This window comes from Crocodylus porosus, unplaced genomic scaffold (assembly GCF_001723895.1).
Source record: "Crocodylus porosus isolate Cpor-Errol unplaced genomic scaffold, CroPor_comp1, whole genome shotgun sequence".
NCBI classification, from domain to species: domain Eukaryota; kingdom Metazoa; phylum Chordata; order Crocodylia; family Crocodylidae; genus Crocodylus; species Crocodylus porosus.
Window position 1 is genome coordinate 90,165,791 of NW_017728947.1, and position 25,196 is coordinate 90,190,986.

The window sequence follows — 25,196 nt, forward strand, 5'->3', positions numbered from 1 at the left end:
GATCTTTTGTCTTCTCCCTCTGACCCTATTTGCAAATATATACCTTTTGTCTCACCAACAATGTGTGCCTAAGAATTTGTTATTCAATGAGCCTCCAAAGAAAACGAACCGAGAGAGAGTTTTTTTTACCTCAAGATTCTGAACTCCACAACCACTTACCTTTGCAAGCAGAGCTGATATTGCAGAAATCCTGGCCAAATTCTTTATCCCAGTCCATGTGCCCCCTGCACTTTAGGTCATTCATGGCAATTGGTTGATGTCAATAAACATCTTCACATTAGGTGTAAAATTTCCACCAGACAATTGATCTGCTAAATAGAAATATTTACCATCTGAATGCAAAAGTGCCAGTTACCATCTTAATTCATAACTGGAAGTTGTGCCATGTGGGAATCTGGGAAGCAGCTGTAGCACAAACCAGTGCAGTTCTGCAGATGTGATCCCACTCTCTTTGAGGCCCAGGGGAGGTGCTGGCCTCTCCATTCCTTTCTAGTAATAACCTAAAGCTGTGACTGTGAAGGTGACAGTCAAGCAGGAGCTCTCAGCTAGGGGAAGCCAGCAGCTAGGGAGCCCCATGTGCTTGCTGTGCTGTCCTCTGTGCAGTTATTTTCTCTGGCAAAGGCTTCTTCTGTGGAAGCTGTAGTACCTGCTTCCTCATGTAAAATGCATAGGCCTAATTACCAGTAGCTGATGTTGGGGGAAACTGTCACACACCTAATATGTTCCTATCTTGCATGTGGACTGTACTCCAAGGAAATTTTAATTTTACAATGGTTCTTGAAGGTAGATTACCTCCCCCCCTCCCATTACTATGGAGTCTGATAACATCATGATTCGGTAAGAGGGCCTCAGTGTGCCCCCACAACACTGGTAACCACGAGACCCCAGACTAAAATGCACTCCTACACACCAGTGCAAAATATATTTTGACCACATATTCCAAAGCCCCCCTGGGTTATTGTTGTGCAAGTCACTACCCCAGCCCCTTCCCCCAAGCTCCAAGCAGCAAAAACTTGAGTCCATCTTAAAGCATGGGGTGTTTTTCTGGAGGTGACAGCACTAAATGGATTAAGCACCATTAACTATGTCAATTAAATCAGTGGTTTTCAAACTTCCTGAAGTCAGGAACCACTTCATATCACTTCTGCCACCAAACCCCTAGACCTGGCTTTGTGGGCTGTGTGAACTGACAGAGCTAGGAGACCTGGCCCAGCAACGGCAGTGCACCACATCCTGGCTGGCTCTGCCACTTCCCCAATCTCTGTGGAACCCCTGATGACCAACTGCAGAGCCCCAGCCTCCATGGAGCAGTTTGGAAACCACTGAGTTAGATCATTAACTATTGCAAGAAGCCAGGTTCCAGAAGAACTGCAGATAGATTGTAACCCCAAACTGAAGGCAGTTACGGTAGCTACTAGGGCTGTGCGAAATGGCAGCGTTCTGCTTCGACCAGCATTTCGACATAACAGCGTTCCATTTTGTTTCGATTTGAAACAGCTGTTCTGTTCCACGGTGAAACTGTTTCAACATTTCACCCATACGATATAATGGGGAAGGACAAAACAGCCTATAACTTCGTCATTTTGTCTTGATTTGGATGAAACTTGCAGGAATGGTAGCCCCTTCTGTGGGCACGAAGCCTGCCAAGTTTCAAGGAGATAGGTGCAGGAGATTAGAGGGAAGCTTCACCCCAAAGTTTTGAAAGCAAAACTTGTGTCACGTGTATGTGTTAAGCCACAGAGTGGTCAAAACTGCAGGCATGCTAGCCCCTGTGGAGGCCAAAAAGCCTGCTAAGTTTCAAAGAGATGGGTGCAGGGGTTTGGGGGAAACTGTATCTCAAGCTGAAGACAAGCAAAACTTGTGACATGGGTGACAGTGTGTGTGTTAAGGTGCTGCAGGGTAAAAGCTGCAGGCCTGCTAGTCCCTGCTGCAGCCACCTGTCAAGGACGCAGGTGCAGGGATTCTGGGTTCAGAAGGGGCTACCATTCCTGCAAGTTTCATCCAAATCAAGACAAACGACGAAGTTATAGGCTGTTTTGTCCTTCCCCATTATATCCTATGGGTGAAATGTCAAAACAGCAAAACGTTTTGACTTGCCTCGTTTTGCTTCGAGGCTGTTTCAACTATATTTCAGAACAGGCTGAAACAGGATCGAAACAAAGCTGGCAGTGAAATTTCACACAGCTCTAGTAGCTACCTTTCTACTTCTGAATATCATGTATAACCAAGTGTACTTGAAAACATGACTTTTTGCTTTTGAGGCACTCCATCTAAAGTAATGAAGTGCAGTTTATGTGAAATGATCAGTGAAAGTGTGCACACTGCAAGCAGCTGGATCACTGCCTCAGGTACAAAAGCTGGAGCAGCACCAAAAATAAGGCTAGCAATAACAGTAAGCCCAGTTAATTTTTTTTTCTTTGTTATCTTGGAATCTGCCCCTACATTTCCCAAAAGAGAAAAAAAAAAATCTTTGGTAATGCCTGGTGGCATCATACAGAAAAGGAAACTAACCTAAGCCATAAAATAACTAGAGCCAGCTATTGTGCAACATCCAAGTATTGCTATACTCGAAAGCCTGGGTCACACATTTATATTTCAAAACTATGGCTGCAGTAATCAAATACCATGGTTATACGAAGCTGATTTTAATACATCTTAAATCTAGGTTAACTGTAAGCTCCTCAAATACATACTTCTAAGTAAAATGCATATTTTTCTAACTGTTCTGCTCAGTACTGTCTAGATCAAGGACTACATGTCCTGCTTACTAAATCATACTAAAATGGGTCATTCTATTGCCTTCAATTGCCACTGCTGACTTAAGATAATGCTCAACTCTGTTAAAGTCCGGAAAGCTCACTTCCCAAGTGGTTACTTGAGCATGGTATTTATAGATTCATATTCTATCTATTGATGGGCTACGTAACAACTAATAAAAGGTATCGCCTTTACCAAGAGTTCTGAATATCATTCCAATTCTAAATTCCCAATTTTGCACTAGTCTGCATTGCATCTGTATCTTTCCTGGTATCCTGCGTGAATATCCTATTTTGAAGTGAAGAAACCATAAAACTAGTTTTCTAAGATCTTTCATATTTTTATTTTTATTTTTTTTTAAGACAAACTCTTGCTCCTTCTTGTTTTTCCACTGAATTTATTATAAAAACTTTGAGAGCCAGTCTGCTATTTTAGGCAGTTAGAATATGCTATATTCTACCAAATCGGGCAACAGGAACACTCATTTAGCAGCAAGCAGACAGATGTAGAATAGGGTGGTCTTGTGTGGCTAAACAGAAGACACCTCATACAAGCACATTCTATATAAGCCATTTATTTGAAATGCCAACTATATGTAGGATAAAGTCAGTGTTACATGCTTCTCAGCAACAGTAGAAAAATAGAACCAGTGAAAACCTTTTTACAACTGTAATGGTACTCAAAAGAGAAATGTATTGTTTTACAATGCATCACACAAGACTAGAATTCAAGTTTGGAGGTACCTAAATAAAAATACTATATTTTAAAAAACACTATGTACAATTGAAGCGTAAACAAGTTTTACAAAGTACTGGTTATGCAGGTTGTAGAAAAAACACTTGCATAGGACATGAAGTCAGTTTAAGAAAATTTTCTGAGCCTTTAGCATTGAAGGCACTTGACTTTATACCAGTAACAGCACAAGGACAAGAAACAAAATGTAACATTGCAGAAGGCAACACCACCTTCCCAAGTACAGATAATTACAGAAACTGCAAGTCCAACCTTTATCTTTTAACTGCTCCCTGCCTTCAGCAGAGCTCAGCATCACCTCCACCATAGAAATAGGCATTCAAAATAGCAGAAACACTGGTGCTTCTACAGCACATCTATTCTTTCAAAAGAAAACTAAAGAACATAAGCGGTTGAGACATTCGAAGACCAAAACTAAGGCTTGCAATGGGAAGGGTCAGAGCCTTTTTAATTTTCAGCCTTTTAACATTGATGAAGAAAATAAACTAAAAACAACCCAACCCCAACACAAACTCACAAGACAGTTCATATACAACTACTGCAACATTAAGGGGGGGACCCCAAAACCTGCATGTTGCTTTTGTATACATTTTATACTGCTCTTTTGTAGTAAATTAACACTTAAGTTACAAAACAGGCATCCTTTTTGTAAGACAGAAGCATCAACAAATGATTGTAGCTTCCAACAGAATGCTTAACTACTCAGCAAAGCAGCTATCCAATTCAGACCGTTTACAAGGACGGGAGATCTTAGAATTTCCCCTCTAATCTGGAAGTGGTTCATTTAAATAAGGGTTATCCGCTATAGATAAACTGAAAATATTAGTGGATGAAGGCTGATCTAGCAGACGGCATGGCAACTTGTGTCTTGTGTATGAAATTGCTGTGAATTTGCTGCTTTTGGGGAGGGAGGGGGGAAGAGTGAACATTAGCTTCCATTAAGCTGTTCTTTCCAGCATGTTTTGGATTGTGTTCAGTTATATAGATGTTGCCCCCCGCAATTCAGGAAATCAGAGTAAATGGGTGCAATTCAATTCATCTGAATGGGTGTGCTCATGCAAGCCAGTGCAGAGTCTGGTCTAACATTGCCTAAGTTCTGGGGGGAAAAACGTCACTATCACAAAAGGTTAATTCCAGCATCTTGTCAAGGAAGGTCTGCTAAAGACACAACAATCCTCCTTACGTGCATCTGCAAAAGACTGCGTTGTTATCTGGGAGTGCCACAAAAATCACCCACCGATGAGGTGCCTAAACTGATGAGGTGTGTGGTAGTGGGGGAGGTGGCAACGTACTTTTAAAATGTAGAACAAAACGAAAATGCAAAGTGCAGGTAGGACAGGAGAACAAATGACTAAAATCCTGGGCCACTGGTTCATCAGCCAGTCAGACTATATGGAATTTTACATCATCTCTTCCTGGGAATACTGCTCAACACCATGGATTGCCCATTGGAGACCTCAGCAAATGACAACTGGATGTACCAGAAAGCAGACAGCGATGCCATGAAGGGTTTTTTTTGTAGTGGAGTAAGTCAGTGGAGAAAACATTTCACAGATGCTTTCAAACTACATCTTCCTGAAACTTCTCAGCTTTTTTTTTTTTTTTATTACCACCAGCCAGACCTCCATGGGTCCACTGTGAAAGCTTCTGAAAGGTGTTGCCATTCCTAGGAGGTTTTAGCCACAATTTACTACTTAGGCACACAGTGCCACATCCAAACAGCACTATTAGTTGCTAAAGCAGTTTTCCCTGAAAGCAAGTCTACTGAGTTTTAGATAAAAGGTATACAGAATGTGAAATAGTCTGTTGAAAGCCAAGATGTATATGGTGACTGGTTATTAACCTTTGAATATAAACTGATACAAGCACAATCATTTACTTTTACTAACAAGATGACTGTATTGGGATTTTAGCAGTTATGAGATTGTGGGACCAACAGATACGGCTCAGACTAGTGTTAGACAGTGTTGTGCTAGATTTTTCATAGAGCAAAACCAATGAACCCCAGTCCCCAACCTGAAACACCAGTACTAAACAGTCCTATCTTCTTTGAGGTTATAAAGACAATTGTTTGACACTGCTGTAATTCTGTGAAAGCAACATATTAGTGATGAGGTTGGAGCCAACGTGCATATTTTTGCTTGGGGCCCAAGCCTACTTAAACAACAGAACAAAAATAAAGCAAAACCAAGCCTCCAAAACCAAAACAAATCTGTGTGATTTAGACACTCACCATTGCATTTGATCATAACGGTCCAACACAGCTGTACCTTAAATGAACCTTTCCAAAGTTTTCATACTGTGCAGGAGACCATCATGCTTTTTTGCACCACAAACCTCATGAATCTAGCTTACCCAGATGCTATCTTTATCGGTTGGAAATTCCTTTTAAGTACGTTAATACAATATGGTGCTATAGCTCACAGGTGTTGTGTACTTCACATAAAACCTTGAGCTTTTGAGGAGAGATGACTAGTAGTAGAAATGACTGTCTTAATTGAAACAAAAAGTATATTGTAACAAGATTTATATTTAAGTAGAATTAAGCATCTTTAACTCAAATAAAACAAATCAGTATTAAGATCAAAATAGTCTTTAGCTCACACTTAAGACTGAGGTCCTCAATTGCTGGAAGATCTTCATTATAGAAATCATTCTTAAAAAAAAATCTGGTGTTTATTAGCAGATTCACTATGGTATCAGGTACCACAGCTTTTGCTACACCTAGAATAGCAAATAATTGTATAATAACTATTGACAAGCATTTACTTTTGAATGACTATGACTATATCCTTATAAATGTTTAACCCCAGCACAAAGACAAAGAACACAAATCACTATCCTTTTCTCTGTGTTCATATTAGTCAGTCTCATCACCATGTGCTTAAAAATAGTGATGATTGAAGTGTAATTTAAAAATGCTAAAGCTATAAATAAAGATAAAGTAGTTACTTCTCCACTCCATGATTTTGTTCACAAGAACAGAATGATTTTCATTATGCAATTTGAGACACTTAAAATGTGTTAAGAAACACTAAATGACATCACTAAAAGTGAAGCCCTTTGTTTTTACCATAGGCGGGAACAAAGCAAGGCAATGAACAGTCCCCTCAGCATCTCTACAAGAGAGACAGCCCTCTCAGTTGAACAAATTAACAGTTTAGACAACAACATCATATGCTACGCCTGTTCTTCCTGAAGCTTTAGGGTTTGGAACAAATCCTGAATTCTGATCTTCACACACTCTAGCACAAGGGTATCCTGATGAGCAGAACTCAATACTGCTATCGATTTGAAGTGTTTCTAGCTCATCTTCCCCTATGAGCAAATCAGTAATTCTAGTCTACTTAACTTCTCAGTGACCAAGAAGTCCTCCACATTCATAACCGAACCAGAATACATGAGCCAAGATTTTCAAAAGGAGCCCTTGGAAAGTAAGCAGTCAACACCCAGCTGTTTCCTTAGGCTCTTTTGAACATCCCAACAATAAGTGTTTGAGAGGACTTTGTATCTCAGGAGGAATAAACACACCAGCTAACTTGTTCAATAGAACAGTACGAGACTGGATTTTTGTAGTGGACCAGGAAGATTTCAGACCTAAAACAATCTTACTTAAAATGTAGTATTTTGATGTGCTGTTCTTTGGAATTCCTATAATTCAAAAATAAACACATTGGTACTATCTCATAAGAAAATACATTTCATAGCGTGCAACCAAATGCACATGGGGAACTGGTAGGTGAAAGGTAAAATGCAAAAATATGAAAATACAGTCCTTTAAATGTAACAATGAAGTTTAACGTATTAGTACAAAACTAATACGAATAAAATAAAATATACAGGTGCAAAAGTCTACCCAACTGTAAAAAAGAAAAGTGCCAGCTAGTTTTTTTTGTTTTGTTTTTTTTAAAAGGAGGCTTAATTAAAAATTTGCTCAAATCACAAAATAAACCCAGAAGCAGCATCCAAAGTAAACTGATAGCATGCTCTCTCTCTAATAAAGCAAAGAACATATTGAAAGAAAAACAAAAATGAATTATGTGCTGGCATTCATGAATTTGGCTGAAAAATATCCAGCCAAAAGTTGGAAAGAATGGGGTGGTTTACAACTCTTAGTTAGGCACAGAGAAATAGTGGAGGTTGCTCTCAGAGGGCAGATTTTTTGTACAGGAAGTCTGGTTTGCTCGGAGACCTCCTTCCTCTGCTTACTGCCTCTTCCCTTTCCAAATCAGTATTTCTCTGTGCTCCATGTTCCAGAGGCTCATCATCTGCCAGTCTCCTACCAGCTCGCTCTTCTTGCATCTCAGAGGTGTATGCAGAGAGTGAAGGTCTGTTAGCGGTTAGCCCATATGTTAAGTCAGTTTCCATTTTTGTTCTTCCCCTGATGTGAACTGGGCCATTACCAGCATTTTCCTGGGCAGCCAATGCCAAGTCCAATCGCTGGGGAGGTTGTTCTAAGACATCGAGGTGTATTGGCTCATTCTTTTGTCTGTGTTGATGCCCATCTTGGGAGAGCACATATTCTCTCTTGGAATCCTCTTGTTTTTTTGGAGATATCTGGGAGGGTAGGTAGGCTGACTTTAAGCCACCTGGTGATGCCTTACTGTGGCTATACAAATCTGGACCAAAATACATGCCTTGTGAAGGTGAAGGAGTGTGTCTGCTAGGTGCTGGAGTGGAAGGTCTGCATGCAGCATTAGAGAAATCATAGAAGTCTGGATACTCCTGTTGATTTTCTCGAGCATCTATTTTTTGCTCTATTGCATGTTTCTTTCGAGAAGTGTGCATGTGCCTGGTCTGAATACAGGAAATGTGTGGTGCTGGACTTGGTCCTACCTCTGAAACACTCTGGCTTAGCTCTGTGTCAACAGCAAGTTCTGGCAGCCTTCTGTCCTTCAGAGACATCGTTGATACACCCATAGCAATATCGGGCATCAGCTCATTTAACATGGGCTGAGTGCACTAGAAAAGAAAGAAAGGGAAAAACAATCAGTCCATTTGAATTTTGCTCCATTTTTCAACCTGTACTGAACTGAATTTACAGAATCACTTTCTGTAATTGGTGGTGATAAAATTTTCCTTTCCTGATCCCCTTCAGGAAACAACAGCCTTAACAAGTAACTTCCTTAGATTAAGAGCACATGCCATTTCAGGTGAGACGCTTTCCCAATTAGGGCAGATTGGCTGGAGCTGCTCCAGTACAATCAGCAGTTGATTTTTCAGATCAAGAGGGTGCACCTGTACTTCATTCTACACACTTGCCCCCACTATTCAGCTATTAAAAGCAAGTTATTCCATTCAATTAGCTCTGAAAAGCAACTCTGAAAATATCCAACTCTGCATGTTACCCATGGAAAAAAATGTAATAAAAAGGAAAAGGTCACGCAAATTGAGAAGTTGCATGGAGTAATGTAACCAATATAATTATTACAGAACAGTCCTTGTCCACTATGAAAGCAAAGTGTCAATTCCTTTTCCTCAATTCCTCATGAAATGGGAGGTTATTATTTCAATATGTGCACAGCACTATTTCATATTTAATAGACAATGTACATGTAAGTGTAGACTGTTCAGCAATGAATGTTAAAAGAGTGAATATTAAACAAGATATTAATTTAGATCAAAAGTATATTCAATGAGTTATGCTACATAAAGACAATACTGTGGCTGAGAAAATAGAGAGGGGGGGGAGCCAGAAATCGATACACCTGGTCCTTCAGACTCAGAACAAATGTAACCAACTCTTTGCATATACTTTATATCTTGTAAATGCAGATTAATTGCATTTATGGTTTTATATTTTATGTATATTTACACGCCCCCCCACAGTACATGTGCAATATGGCTGAACTGTAGAAATTGTGCTGAGTTTTCTTTCCTTGTATGTAGTTCACAGGATCCCAACAAACACATCAATTAATCTTCCAGGAAAAATTATTTCCCAGGGTCCCTAGAGTTTGCAGCAGGCATATGGGGGTAAGCTCAATTCTGGGTCTGATAGGGGCAGGGTTCCTAGTAATGGGTGTGAAGGAAGGAGGGGGGCAGCAGGGACCTGGGAGCATCCCAACACCTCAAGTGAGACCTAGCCAGAGGCTAGATCCATCCCACACACCCTCCTGTCTTCCAGATAAAACAAAGTAAAATACAAAATGATGTAAAGTCAACAGCACTCCATTTTAATTACAAGATGCCTCTAGCTTTCTACATTAGCTGTAACTACTCAGGGGAAAAACACAAAACCAAAAAACATCCACCAAGTGGACCTGTGGCCAGCTCAATGAGACACCCTGGTTAAACATATAATGACTTCAATAAAAGAGCTAACAAAATATTAAATGCAGCTAGCAATCCAAGGACAGAAAAAGTTGAAAGTATTATGCCCTCACCTGAAACAGTGCTCATATATGGCCATACAATCACAAGAAGTGATAGCAGAAACAAACGGGAGCCAGAGACAAGGTGCAAAATAGAAACATGGAAAAAACCTCCATAAATTGGAAAGATTTAAAGCGTTTACTTTAGAGAGGAAATGATAAGCCAGTAACAAGTAAAAATTTCCCAATCAATGAAGTAAAGTGAAAATAGACCATATAAAGCCCAGAACTTTTCAAATACAAGAACAAGGACACAGAAAATATTGGAGAATTTTACAATAAACATATGTTTCAGAACTCATTGCCACACTTGGATGAGAACTTACAAGGTTATGCTAGGAATGAACAAACTGCAAAAAGTTGCCTTTTTCTTTAGAACACAACCACCCCAAAACCACAGGGGTAAGAAAAGCATGCCCCTGTGGGCTGGTTATTTTGTAGCTGTCTTACTGCATTTCCTGCACCTTCCTCTGAAGTATTTAGTACTGGTTGTTGTTCAGACTGATCCTGGAGGAGATGGACCACTAGTTTGTTTGATCCAGTAGGGTAACTACCATATTTAACTTTTAGGCATTACTTTTAGTGAGACGACTCAAGCTTTTTCTTTATATCAATTTGACTTAAAGGAAGTATACATCAGCATATATACTCTTCAGGCTAAAATAAATGAATGGATTTAAAGCAGTTATAATTACTAGTACATAACTGTAGTTAACAACCTCATGGCTAATAAGCATAAGGCTTTGTGTTTACTTGTAAATGCTACCCTGTGTCAATGGCATTATGTACATGGCAAGTTTGAAGTAATATAAAATGGATTGGTTTGTAAAATCAAGACATAAGAAAGCCCCTGAGTATTTTTCCTAAATGGGGCTTTTTATATGGCAGAGACAGCTATATCTTATACACTGGATATATATATGAGAAAGAGTTAGGAATAACAGAATCAATAATTAGCAATCTTAGCCCAAAACCTTTTCTTTTTAAAGTGTACTTTTACCAATTACTATATTCCCATCCAATACTGCCAACCAATATGATGATGTGTTTTTTTGCCCAGGGATACAAGTGAGATGTTTTTTTGCTGGTCATACATGAATGATGGGAAATCAATCCCATGAGAAAAATTATAGGAAATAATCCCCATCAGATTGTTTACAGTATATACCATGCCATCATAAAGATAGTTTATTTCATGATAAGAGCTAATGATTGATGACTTCTGTCAGTCCAGAATTTAAGTCAATCAGAACAGCAGAACCTCGGTATACAAAAAACCCCCATGAAACCATGTTTTGCATTAGGACCTTTTCTGGCAGAAATTTTCAAATCCAGCATGCAGCTGCATTAATTACATTTTACCCAACTACTTTTGTTCCTTTGTGTAGCACTTTTAATATAGTAAACACACACAGAACTACTCTATTGTAGTTAATCAACTTAGAGGCTATTTTCTTCGCTTTTAAATATTAATCCATAAATACTCTCCTTTATATGTGCATATATCTTGCCCTTTCCTATCACTTTCCATCAGCTTACTCCTTTCAGAATCCTATTTAAAACTGCCCCTCAGGCATTCAAACTCCCCATGGATTTTCTCTACATAATACTGTCTATTTACATTAGATCTAAAGTGCTCAGCATTGAAGCCTTACAGCAAGAACACCACCTCTAGCTACTTAGTCAACCCTCCAGCCTACTAGTAGGGCTGACATTTGCTTCTGTTCCAATATGAAATGAAACCAAAACCTTTCTAAGTTATTTCAAGCAAAACCTATAAAAATCAGAAAGTGCTGCCCCTGCTGCTGCACAGATACACAGTCATCTGGTGACTGGAGCACTCATCTGGGATGTCAGATGCCTGCTCAATTCCTTACTCTGTCTTACTCAGAGCAGGGACTTGAACCTAGTCTCCCAGATCCCAAACCACTGGTTCTTTCCCTATTCAGTTTTGAGCAGAAATTCTGCCTTGGACCCAAGCAGCTTTCTAGACAAAGAGCATGTATTTAATTAAAAGAAGCTGTCCAGAGTTCTCAACCATCTCAGTCTACCAATTCTACTCCCTCCACTCTGACTTCATCCTCCACACTTTTGTAGGTACTTTATGGAAGGGGCAGTATATAGAAGATTCACTTTAAAATATAGCCATCTCCATTGCCAATCTTACCAGGCCAAACCACTTCACTGCTAAATTCTACTTTAATTTCCCTTTTCAATACATTAATGACAGACTGACAGACAGACAGACAGACACTTACTGCTTGCTTTTCTGCTGCCATTACTGCTGCTGCTGCAGCTACTGTTTGCCTCCCCAATCCTGTAGTGTTAGTGCAATCAGGTGGTGCTGCTTTCACACCAGGTAAGTAGACAGGTGGAACAGCTTTGGAAGCTGTCCTGGAGTGGAAGAGTGAATGGTTACATGGATAAGAAAATGAACGTGAAGGATGTTGACTCGGCACCCTTTGTTTCCAGCCCACTTTGAACTGGTTGTGAATAGGAGTAGCTGGTGGATGGTAGGGAGGTGGAGGAGGGGGCAATGGCGGATGGAAGGCCACAAAAGAGTCTAATTCTGTAAACACTGTTTCTGTAGTGGGAGTGCTGTTGACTCGACATCGTCCAGACTGTCTCACTGTCAAAAGTGGGCTTTCGTCCCCAAACCGCTCATCAGGAAAGAACTTGTGAGGATTCTGCAAGGGAAAGCAAAAAAAAAATAAAAATAAAATAAAAATAAAAAATCAGGAGCTAGAAAACCAAAAAGCATTCTTCTCAGATTTCCTATTCAACTGACCAGGACTGAGACTTGCAATCTAGAGACTAACATCAGCATCTAGCTAGTTCTACATCTGATTTTTAGCTTTTTTTTTCTCCTGACCCATTTTTGAACAACCTGAATTTTCACTTGCTTACTATTTGCTTGTATTTATGAGGAGTCAGTTAAGTTACACCGCACAGTTTAAAAACCTCTATTATATGGAGCAGAAAGAACAAATGACATAAATAGTAAATAATAAGCAGTGACTGTCCTTATTCATGCTTGAATGCTCTGCACAATATAGGTACTGCATATGCTCTGCACAATATAGGTATAGCTCTTTTCCAAGTGGCAATGGACAAAACGTTGCAAACATTCGCTTGAATTCTGATACAGCTCTGGTTCAGTAAAGTCAAACCTGGACACTGGTTTTGTAGCATTTCAGTCAATCAGCTCAAGTGTAGGACAGGCTGAACTCTTTACATTTACATGTGTTGTTACATTTTAAGTGACAGAAAGCTAAAACACTTGTGTTATTTGAAAAGTGTTCCCTGATGCTCCCTAGCGGAGCTCCCATAGTATATTAAGACAATCACTCACATCCCTGTCAACTTCAAAATCTGATATCCAGCATTTTCCCTAATGAGAATATTTGAAGGTCAGAGGTGCAGAGCACTTGACAGATTAAAACATTAATTTATAAATACATAATACAGAAATATTAATAATATGTCACCAATGTAAATAGGATTTGCTACTGGACAATTTCACTCTATATTACACAATCTTTTTCAAAAAGGAAGTGTTAACGTTACTTCTGTTTCTTTTCTTTCCAGCCTTTCCAATCAATGTCATTGTTGATAGATATTGGAAATAAAATTTAACCTTCTTCAAATATTGATATTAGGGGTGAACTGATAAAGATTTTTTGGGCCGATACCAATGGCTGATTATTAACAAGCTATCAGCTGATACCAGTCCAATTGCTGATATGCAAGCTCAGCAGGTTGGAGAGCAGTGTTTGGCTGGTAAGTCTGTTGGAGGGAAGGGAAGGGAGGGGAGGGGGTATAGGGGAGGCATACCGGCACCTATGATGAAGGAGGAAGTGGGGCAGGGGTAGATGCTGCCCAGTTGGGGTGGGGCAGGGAAGGACATGGGGAGAGGCTCCCGCCGCTGTGCACACCCTCCAGGAATGCATGGGGGGGGTGCCCCCCAGATCTGTGCATGGGGCAAGGGTGGGCTTTTGCTGCGGGCTGGAGTCAGGGCCAGTGCCAGGTTCTTCCCAGCAGGGGGGTTGGACTGGGGCTGCACTCAGGGTGGGTGGCAACAGCACTGGGAGGGGAGGCTATGGGGTGGGCTACAGCTACTCCAAAATTCACTGTAGCCCCACCAATCCCCTTTTCCAGTGCTGTCACTGCCCACCCCCAACCACAGCCCCCGCCCAATGGCCCCCACCAGGAAGAGCCCAGCACTGCCCCGGCCCTAGCCCGCAGCAGCCTCCCCTCACCCCATGCACAAATCCAGGGGGCACACCCCCCATGCCTCTCTAGGGGGTGCACACAGCAGCAGGAGCTGCCACCCTTCCCCCCCCACTAGACAAGCCACTTGGGGTTCTGTCCCACACCCTGCCCCAGCTGGGCAGTGCCTGACCCTGCCCCAACTCCCTTCCTTACTGTGGGGGACCTCAATATGGCACCCCACTCCTGCACCCCTCCCCCCCCAACCAACTTACCAGCCAGACACTGCTTTCCAAGCTGCCAGGTTGGCTGTGTACCTGCTGCTGCTGCACCCGTGCACATGGTATTTATTGGTGACATTATTGGTCACATCAGGCAAAAAAGCTGACTGCCAATAATGTCAATTTTCCTTTTATCAGTGCTGATAAGATATGGACCAATGTATTGGTGCACTTCTAATTGACACATACACAGGAGGTCTCTCACTAATAAAAAAAATCAATTTCCAAACCCATTTTGCAATATGGAGTACCGCACTTTAACATATCCATTTTCTTGCACTTTCAACAAAGAGACTTTTTAGTAATGCGTAGGTTTGTGTTTGGATGCAAAAGCAGGGGAGGGGTGCTGCATTTGGTTTTTAAGTGTGCATACACTCAATGCTTCTTTTTCCCCATACGTTAAACATGCAGTTTCCCAAGACTCATGTTAAGTCTCTTAAAAACAGCACAGCTGTAAAATCAAGGGGGGGGGGGGGGGTCTTACCCAAGAGGATTTTCATACCTGCAGAAGTTCAGCAGCCGAATCTGGAAGTCCAAACTCTCGCAGAACACGAATCTGAATCTCGTAACTAACTGTGGCACCTTCTCCACAATTGAGCGCATATGCCCTCTGCACCTGCTCAGTATGACGGAGCTCCTGGAGCCGTTTGATCATCTCTTTAACAACAAGCAGGCTGGGGACTGAAAGACGTGAAAACAATGGACAGGACTATTTCTTAAACTGTTCTAAAAAAGACTATGAAATCTACTGCAGTGACTAGTTTCAGTTACACTTTCAGGATTAATGTCAGGCTGACTATGCTTCTAAAGCTGACTGGCATTAAGCCAACAGTAGTTTGACTTGCATGTTTATGGTTAGAGCCTTAGGAACGTCATTATGGGATAAAGGGTAGAACATGCTAGTTGTAGAGATGTATACCAGTTTTCTGATTTCTGTAAAAGTCAGCCACAAATACAGTATTCCTTATAAAATCCTTATGATGCAGGAATTTTATGATTTGGTTGGCCAGAGTATCTTAAATCTCAGTAATTGCATGTTCCTTTTAGATGCATTGATTTTCTTGGCATATACTTTATGCTTTTGGTAGACTTTTGGGATCGTAAGAATGTATTATCAATAATAACTACAGAAAATGCATTAAAAAAATTACATGAGTTTTAAGCCAACACAAACCTGTGAAAATTAAACTCTTTTATGCAGTCATCTTGAAATTATTAAAAACCTTTCCAAAAGGAAATTATATATAATTTAAGGTATTTATTTATCCTGTTGCACAACGCTCTCATCTAACATTTGTGCTGCTGTCTGGCAATGGCTTTTTTTCCCAGGGACAGAAAGACCACAGTAAAATATGTACATATCTGAGAAAAAGCACATACAAATGCACTACTGGGATCAAGTCTGTTAACAAATACACAAGGGCAATATATTTTCATGACCAGACTGCAAGAACAGTGTAAAGGGCATCTATATGTCAGAGATGAAACAAGTACCACGTCACGTAATTGTGAGCAAGCAGTTGCTGCCAATTTTAGAAAGGCCACAATAGTGCATATATTTTACAAGGTTTGCACCATTTTACCCAAATTCTTTATTTCTAGCACATGGCTCAATACAGTAAAAATGACCTGCTCTACCAGTCTTTCAAGAGTCCCAAGCCATCCCCTCTACTACGTTTTATTATGCCAATACTCAACATTCAGATATTCTGCTACATTTCATTATGTTAGTACTCAGTGTACTAGTACTAACACCATGAAAAGGCTGGATTTCGGGATAAAATGAATCAGCCTTCTTTTCAAAAGGTTACTTACCAACTCTAACATGAATTTGGAACAATTTTTCATACAGAAACAATTTAGAATACTATATAGAGTATTTTTATCTGGAAGGCAGACATTGTGAAAGTATAAAAGGAACAATATTCTTACACATTCAGTAGTTCACAAGCTAAGTTCAGCTCTTTCATTATCTGATTCTGACTAAAACTTGAACAGGTCCAAAGCAGCCCCAACAATCTGCTGGACCTAATCTCAATATTGCAGGCAGAGCTCAGGAAAGGTTCATAAACAGCCTCAGAATAAGGCTGTAATGAGAACAACACGTCATTTTGCCGACACAAAAATACCTATGCTCATCAAATGTCCTTGAAGCTCAGATGTCAGAGGACACTAGACATGGGGTGTGGGGGGACGACGGGGCGGAGAATATAACCGGACAAAAATCATATGCTCCAAGGCACCAGTCAATGAAGCACAGGACGGTCATTGCTTGATTACACAGGTGGCCAGTTCTTTTCTGCCATTTGTGCTCCAGGAATAGGCTCCTGCATCAATGTGCAGTTTGCTGATATTTGTGTCTATCCCAAATTTATTTGGTTGAAGTCTAGTGATATTTTTGTTCATACACAGTTGCCAGAACACTCCCTTCAATATAACAGTAAGTGAAGGGAGCCATCACCAGCAAAGAACACCTGTACTTGAAATGCTGACCTCTCTGGCTGGGTTTTTTTTTTTCTTTTTTTGTATGAATAAATTATAGGTCTCAAAGATTTTTACCAACAGAATTACCGACACAGCTACCATGGAATTTCAGACTGGGTGAGATGCTCTCATTGCGTCTATGGCTGGCTTTTCTAAGAGTGGTAGGTAAACATTTTCAGTTATGGGGAACTTTTGGGAATTTGTTTGCTTTGGCAGTTCCTTAGAGTCTAAATTTGGCACAGAACACTGTTATGTGATTACCCATTGAATTGATTTTTCTGTAGTGGGTAAATGCTCTGAATGTAGAAACCAATTACAGACAGTTTTGCAAAATATTTATTGTACCAGTGAGAGACTATGGTTATAAGTGCTTGTGCCCTGGCTACTAGTACCCTTCTAGCATAGCTCCAGCTCTTTATAGTTATTCAGGTATCTACTACTTAATATGCTTTGGAGCCATTCAAAACTGAGAACCCCTGGTAATCTGTTATATGAAGCAGACTACCAGCCACCGCTTAACAGACTACTGTGGCCAACAAGAAATTTAAGAGTCATCTAACAAAAACTCCCATGACAGGAAATTCTTTATCACCATTTAATCAAGAAGCCTTACCTGGGGTTTCATTAGCTATAACTGAAGGAGGACTGGACTGATTACTGCTGATTTGCTGGTGGCTAATCATATGACAGCACTGTGGCACTGCATTGTTCACCATGTAGAGGGTGTCAGGTACATTGGACATTCTGACCATTCGCAAGCGGACTAAGTCTGTTTGTTCCACCATCATCTCATCTAGCACCGACTGAAACAACAGATATTAAGTAAAAATACCCCTTATTAAAAAACAAAAACAAAACTGCTGCTCAGCCCCCCCCCCCCTTCTCAAAAATTTTCAGAGTTAATATGCACGAAGCCCAAGAGCTGAAAGCATAACAATAACTAAACTTTTTTGTAGCTTTAATTTTGGAAAAAAATATTTGGCTCCTTGTGATTACTTTTTACTCAAATCTTGCTACACTTTACAGCCATTAATAAACTAAGCATCAGCAGTCAACATATATGGTAGGTAAAACACAATCTCCCCACTTAGGAACAGACATCAAGCACCTCTTCCAAGATTACCCAAACAGTCTGAATCATGGAGAGATATTACTCAGCTCCTGATCCTTAATGCTGGAACTAAAAGATAATCCTTCCTTCAAGCTGACAAACTTCCCTAAAAGAGAAAGACACATCTCTAAAATGCTTAAACTGATGATGGAGAGGATTCATGCACCCTGACTAAGATTCCAATGACATACTAAATGGTGTCCTTTTCACTTATGCAGAAAGAGCTAAATATTAATGAAGGAACACGATAGTTGGTAGAAACTGGAAATGTTTTATGCAACTTCTATGTTTTGCACATCACATCTGTGAATATATATATAAAAATGCCAGATGAAAAAATAAGCAGCAGTGTAACTAAAATGGGAGGGCAACTGGGATGCCAGCCCTTAGGACCAGCTTGTGGGACTATAAAGATCAGCTTTCAATTCTGAGATCTTACGCATGCTAGTAAACTGCAACAGCCCAAAAAACACATTGTGATTAACCAGTAGGTCATTTTTGTCGCTTTACTGCCAATCTAATAATGAAAGGCTTACTGTGTCTGTCTGCAATACTTCTGGGCAACTATGCATGTGCTGCTGAGCAATGGGCAGCGATTGGTTGGTCAGGCCAGGCTGCGTGTGCCCAAGTTGCCAGGGAAGTTTGCGGCAGTGGCAAACACCCTGGCCACCCGGGCAGTGGGGCATCCCCCCGCCTCCCTGGCTGAGGGCAAAGGGAGGGGATCATGGTGGTGGTAGCCCTCCGCTGCCTGGCCCCACTGCCCCCCAGAACAGCCGGCAGGAATGGGGAAGTGGCCGGCAGGGAGGGAGGCAGATGCAGACCAAGTGGATGTGGAGTGGCGGGGTGGAGCAGGGTCGGACCTGGAGCAGTGGGGGTGGAGCAGGGCTGGACCTGAAGCGGCAGGGGCGGGGTGAGACCTGAAGTAGCAGGGCTCTGTCCTCATCTGCCCCCAACCCGGTCATTCTTGACAGGGAATTTGTTAGTATGTTAGAGAATATTCCTTCAAATTACTGGACATTATACCTAAGCGACCTTCTAAACTGTGCGTTTTAATGCAAATATTGTTAGTTTGAGTATATACTGTTACAGCCTGTATGCTTTAGGAGAGGTCTATAGACATGTCAAAATGAAAACTAATGTCCATAATGGTACATGTAAGTATATACTTAAAATACGTGCACTTACAGTAACAGAAAAGGATTTACTATTAGAGTAGACTCATTCTTAATTGGTTTTCTTTGACAGATAAAAGTAGGACACTTAAATTAATCTACTGTATGATTATGGACTCCAGTTTTACAGATAGAGGTGTACCGATCCATCCGTCTGATATTGGATCAGTATTGATGTAAAGAAAATTGTCTATATTGGATATCGGCCCCACGGGGCCAACCGAGGCCTGTGCTGCGTGCAGCCGCATCACAGCATGGAGCAGATCCAGAAGCATGGAGAGTTGCCTCCAGCTGGTAAGAGGGAAGGGGCATAGGGTGCAGATGAATGCCCCCTGTGGCAAGGGAGGGGGCAGGGGCAGAAGGGCTGGGTGCAGGACAGAGGCACAGGCAGCTTCCGCTACTGCTTGCACCCAGGGAAGATTGGGGGGGGGAGGCAGGGTGGCCAGATCTGCATGGTGCAGGGTGGGCAGCAGTTGTGCAGGGTGGAGCTGGAGTTGGCACTGCACAGGGCTTTTCTTGCCAGGGGTTGGGCTCGGAGCAGGCTCTGGCAGCGCTGGGAGGAGGCTACAGCCATCCCAAATTTCGCCACAGCTCTGCTTCCAGCCCCACGCTGCTGCCTGCCGTAGCCTTGGCTTTTGCTGGCACATGGGTGGAGATAGGGTGTTCAGCTGGGGCTGTGCCAGGTGGTGCCATGGGGCTGGGAGCAGAGCTGCGGTAAAATCTGGAGTGCCTTTAACCTCCTCCCGCCACTACTGGAGCTTGCTCCAAGCCCAGCCCCTGGCAAGAAAAACCCTGCGCAGCGCTGGATCCACCCCGCGCCGTGCAGATCCAGCGGCACATGCCCCCCTCCCCCCGCAGGTGCAAGCAGCAGTGGGACTTGACCCCACCCCACAAGCTGTGTCTCTGTCCTGCCTCTCCCACCCCGGCTGGGCAGTGCCTGCCCCTGCCCCCTCCCTCACCCCAGGGGGGACTTATTTGTGCCCCCCATACCTCTTCCCTCCCCACTCCCCTTCCACCACTCCTGACTTACCACCTGATGGCAGCTGTAATGGATACCGGATTGGTATCGGCCAATATGCCTCCTTAAATATTGGCTATCTTTATTGGGCCCCAAAATATTGGTGCACCCCTACTTTCAGATCTTCAGATTCACCAGTGCAGTGATCAGCATATCAGGTGAAGTTAGCAGAGGCAGCTTCATACTACCTTCCTTCCTGCAATTCTAGGTACTGCTGGAGTTTCTGGCCTACATGTGAATTGCTTCAGAGCTGAGTTAATTTGTATTACTGTTAGCCCCTGGCACAAGTGTTCAATGGCAGCTATCACTACAAAAACATGCCATGACAACATACCCCCATCCTGTCTAGCGGCTGCCTCAGGATGACCTTATGTTGAAAGGTGCTGATGGAAGGGATGAGGGAAAAGAAAGGAGTACTTTAAATTTTGTTGCTTTATAATGTGAGAATTACACGGAGTAGTACTGATGGAAAGGGGCAAAGGGAATTTGAAATCTTGACAGAAGAACTATAATAATCCTATTTTGTCATGGCTTTGGAGATATGATTTCATTCAGGTTCTAATAAAAAAAATTTCAAAACCCTCAGAATTCTTGTTCCCCGCAGGAATTAATGAGCCCAAAAGACCTGGAAAGTAGGAACTGGCCTGGGAAACTGGCTGGAAACCTGGCCAATTTCCTTCAGAAACAGAACTCTGCTGTACTTCTGCATTTTTAACTAAGATCAACCTTATCTCATTTTTGAGAAAGCTTTCTTGAAATTTTTCTGACCAGTTCTAGGGACTGGAGTCTGCCAATCAATCTTATAAGTTGTTTTAAATTGAAACCTTTAGTATTTTAGTCTAATGCGTATAAAAAGTGAAAACCTTCTGTTTGCTAAATCCCACTGACATCAGTTTAGCAATGACCAAGCATTAGCAATGACTCATTACCTTTGCCTCCTCCACATATGGTGAAAACAGTCTTGGCCTCACATATATTCCAGCATTCTTCTGTCGTAACCAAGCATTTGACTTGCCACCTTCTGCTGTTGGCAGCATGTCTGAAGGAGGGGTGCTAATGAGACCTCTCTTCATCTTTAAGAATTAAAACAAACAAAAAACAAAAACAACACACAAAAGAAAAACACATTTAATATTTTAATAGATAACACTAATAGGCACAGAAGGGGAAGAGCCACTGAAGCAACCCTGTCACATATTGCTGCTGAAGTCTCTTTCCTCGCCAACAGTGGCAGTGACTCCCCCCTGTAGTGAGGGCTCCCTGGGCCCATCTAGTGCATGGTGGAGCTGCGTTGGCTGCACAGAACTGCTGGACACCCCAGAGAGTTCAGGGCCTCTGGGCAGATGGCTTTTTCCTCTGCCCTCCTGCCAGTGCTGGCTCTGCTAGAGAGCAGGCTTGAAGCCTGTGCGCCCACATAAAGTTGCCCAAGAAACAAACTTGGCCAACTAGGTTTCAAGCCATCCCTGGCTGGAGAGGAGACAGCTCAGAGTTGCCTCTTGTGGAAGGAGGCCTTCCTCTAACAAATGGTCTTGTTTCAAGATATATACAGAAATAGGGGTACATGGTGGGGAAGGGGCTGGGACAGGGTGACCCCAGCCCCTACCCTGCCATCCACCCAGAAGTGTGTGTGCATCCACCCCAGCAACAAGGATTAGGTCCCTTGTAGCTCCCCCGCTGTCCACACCTGGCATGCCAACTGTGAGGCATGGGTTGAGGTTGGGCTGTTTTTGGCACTCTGGCGAAAAATGTTGCTGACCTCTGAACTAAAACATTATTTTAAATTTCAGTTATAACAAAAATACAAGTTTATAAAATGTTACTGACTGAGACCACGGCACTAAAGTTTTACCAAAGAAAAGAAATAACCCAAACCTTGGCACTGTTTGAAGTTATTTCTACAGGCTATATTTGCATGTCTGGAAGGATGTGAGTGATAAGAAACACTTACAGCATCACTGAGTACTTCACTATTCATGGGTAAGATGTGCTCAATGCGGACAAAAGGTAGAAGGGGAGACAGGATTTCTCTCAGCTCCTCGATATCAAGATCTCTCCTCTTTACACCCCGTTTGTTCACGCTGTGGGCAGTACCACTCAGTAAATTGGGCTCTATGAGAAGGAAAAATAGGCAGATAATTTTTAGGCAAACAGATGTTTTAAATAAGGAATAAGAAGTGCTAGGTTTCTGCTGCACATGAAGGAAAAGAAAACCTGCTCTGAAAATCATGAATAGTGCCTAGCACTGGTATTCCTCAAAACCAGCCTGTGCGCTAGAGTTTGACAATCACCATTATAGTTAAGCCTGTCATATACAGACATGGGTCATCTGCCCAAGCCATTGGCCCAAAAAGCCATTTCTCCCCAGACTGCTTTATCTAGTTCATGCTACTACTCCTGTCCTACAAACAGACGGTTTTTGCCCAGCTGTACTCTTGCCACCTCACTGTTCTGAAGGGCACAGTGGCTTCCCCAGCAGATAATTCTCTCTCTCTACATTCACAGATTATAGACTGGGCTCTACCGAACTCGAGGCGGCAGCCGGCTGATTTCATGGGCAGTTGTTGGGCCGGCCACCATTTTCATGGGCTGATTACAGGCCTTTCTCCCCCTGCCTCCCCCAATTGGTGGAGGGCTGTCCATTGTACAGCCCTGCCCTGTGTCGCTGATTAGCTGAGAGGGCTGTCCATCATGTGGCCCCACTCCACGCTGCTGTTTTGAGAGGGTGGGGCTACATGACAGGCAGCCCTCTCAGCCAAGTAGTGAGGGGCAACAAAGACATTTCTGCATCAAGCCAGGGTTAGTCAGGCTCGCTCTCAGGGTCAAGTTACAGAACTTCTAGATATATCTCTATCCTCTGTATCTATATATGTCTATATAAACTTCATTCAGTTTCTCCAAAACTTGGGCTTTAGCCAACACTGTAGCACAGTGTAATTTCCAACCAGTTTTTATATTGCATTTGATTCAGCATTACACATTCAGCAATCACAATCTGTGAGCATAACTTGAGAGAATAACACATCAGTGAACCCCCACGGACCATTTATTGGGTTACTTACTGGTGACCTCACCAACTTCCTTAATCCTTTATACATTCTCTAAAACCCTTCCTGCCTTTACATTCAGTTTGTAGCAGAGAAATAACACATTTCTGAGTAACAAAAACATTTGCGTCCACTTTAGGAAACACATTTAGGTCATTTGACAGTTTGTTCCTCAACATTTTAAGTTTGATGTGAAGGGAAACACTGCAAAAGGTGAAGATTGAAAGGCTGACAGTCAATTTAGAATAAAATAGACAGACATGAAAAACCTGTAATAGCTAACCTAAATAAAATAGCTGAAGTTTCCGCCAACATTTTGTAAGTACAAATAGAAAGTCACTAAATTTAAAAATCAGGAGTGGATAATAACTTTTAAGCAATGGAAAATGAAATGAACTATCAAGAATGTTTGTGCTTTTTATTTACATGTTTAGTTCGTAAAGGTTGTTTTAATGAGGACAAATTCTCTGTCCCATGTAGTACTTTTGTTTCAAGCATAATTACTTTTTTTTTTTTTTTTTAATTACAGACCATCACATTCATTTACTTGAAAATTGTTTTCAACAGCTCCAAAAGGGCACAAGAAATTAAACAATGCATTTTTTAGAAAGGTTCTTACCTCTGTCTGCTATTCTCTTCATCAACTGATGTTCTCCCCATTTAATAAGGTATTTAAGGATATCTTGTTCACTTGCCTATAATAAAATAAGACATTTAATACAATGCATGCTTAGTTTAGCAATCCATTGTATGGAACCACTAAACTCACAAATCTCTCTCAGGCAAAAATAACAATTTGGTCATCCCACAACAAAAGAATATTCATGCTTTGTTCTATGGTCTGTTTTACCACTTGCTTTCTTTTACTTTTAAAAAGCAGTAAGATAGTAGAAATAAAGCCAGACTTCCCTGCTGTTAAGCAAGATAAGTTTCCCAGAACAATTTAGTTCTCAGAAAAGCTGGAACACTTCATTCAATTAAAAGAGATAATTTATTTTAAAAGTCATTCTCACACCAGAGTTTGTGGTCCTATTATTCATTACATTTTGAAGCCAACACAATCTTTCCTCTACTTCACAAGTCTTCGTTATTTTTAATTGCCTACTCTTTCTAAAGAAGAAAAAAAATCCTTTCATTATAATTTTTCTACTCACAAATTCTGAAACTGCTTATGCCATACTCTACCCTACTGTGGAGCCAACATTTTTGGCAGGTGTGCCACAAACTTAGCCCTGCACCCTCCCCAAGTGCCACTCTAATCCCTTTCCCTGCCTGATCTACTGCTCTGCTTTCTGCTACTGTACCACTTATGGTACTAATGTTGCAGGTTGGCCACCCCTGCTCGACCCAGTTTCTCTGGGCTACCAGGCTCCTCCTGCATATCACATTTTTATTAAATATTATTTTTAGCATGCCTGGATATTTCCTACAACAGACATGAATATGACCATTAGTTCTTAGGGCTTAAAAGGAAAATTCTGTTTTGTCACAGAATCATAAAAAAAAAAAAGCTGAGAAAGAAGTCAGGAGGTCATCTAATCCAACCTCCTGCTCAAATTAGGATTATTCCCGTCTAAACAATCTCAGCTAAGTGTTTGTCTAACCTGCTCTTAAAAAAAAAAAAAAAAGTCTTCTAGGATGGAGTCAACAACCTCTCTAGATAATAGTTCCAGTGAATAGCCACCCTCAGATTTAGAAAGCTCTTCCTCAACTCCAACCCAAATCTCCCTTAACATTTAGCACCATTACTTCTTGCGGTATCCCCTGGGAAGAGAGAACAGTTTTATCATCATCCTTTTTGTAACCACCTGCCAGTTATTTGAAGACTGTGACCAAACCCTGTCTCATTTCTCCAGAGTAAATAATTCCAATTCTTTCAACCTTGCCTTATTAGTCACATTTCTTAGACTGTTAATATTTTTTGTTGCTCTCTGCTTGAATATTTATATCTTTCTTGGAGTGCAGTGCCCCAAACGACCTAGCACTCCAAGTG

The 25,196-nt window shown here is 41.5% G+C and overlaps 1 protein-coding gene across 1 annotated transcript in view; it reads right to left on the bottom strand.

Annotated features, from left to right (window-relative positions):
- Positions 1 to 5,121: 5,121 nt before the first annotated feature.
- Positions 5,122 to 25,196, bottom strand: part of BTBD7 (BTB domain containing 7) — a 56,403-nt gene continuing 36,328 nt past the window's right edge. Inside the window, exons 4-10 of the mRNA XM_019552445.1 lie at positions 23,823 to 23,898; positions 22,108 to 22,268; positions 21,089 to 21,232; positions 17,472 to 17,661; positions 14,877 to 15,055; positions 12,143 to 12,571; positions 5,122 to 8,472 (exon numbers count right to left, since the gene is read on the bottom strand). Coding sequence (XP_019407990.1) covers positions 7,657 to 8,472; positions 12,143 to 12,571; positions 14,877 to 15,055; positions 17,472 to 17,661; positions 21,089 to 21,232; positions 22,108 to 22,268; positions 23,823 to 23,898 — 1,995 coding nt within the window. The 3' untranslated portion in view covers positions 5,122 to 7,656. The remainder of the gene's footprint in view (positions 8,473 to 12,142; positions 12,572 to 14,876; positions 15,056 to 17,471; positions 17,662 to 21,088; positions 21,233 to 22,107; positions 22,269 to 23,822; positions 23,899 to 25,196) is intronic.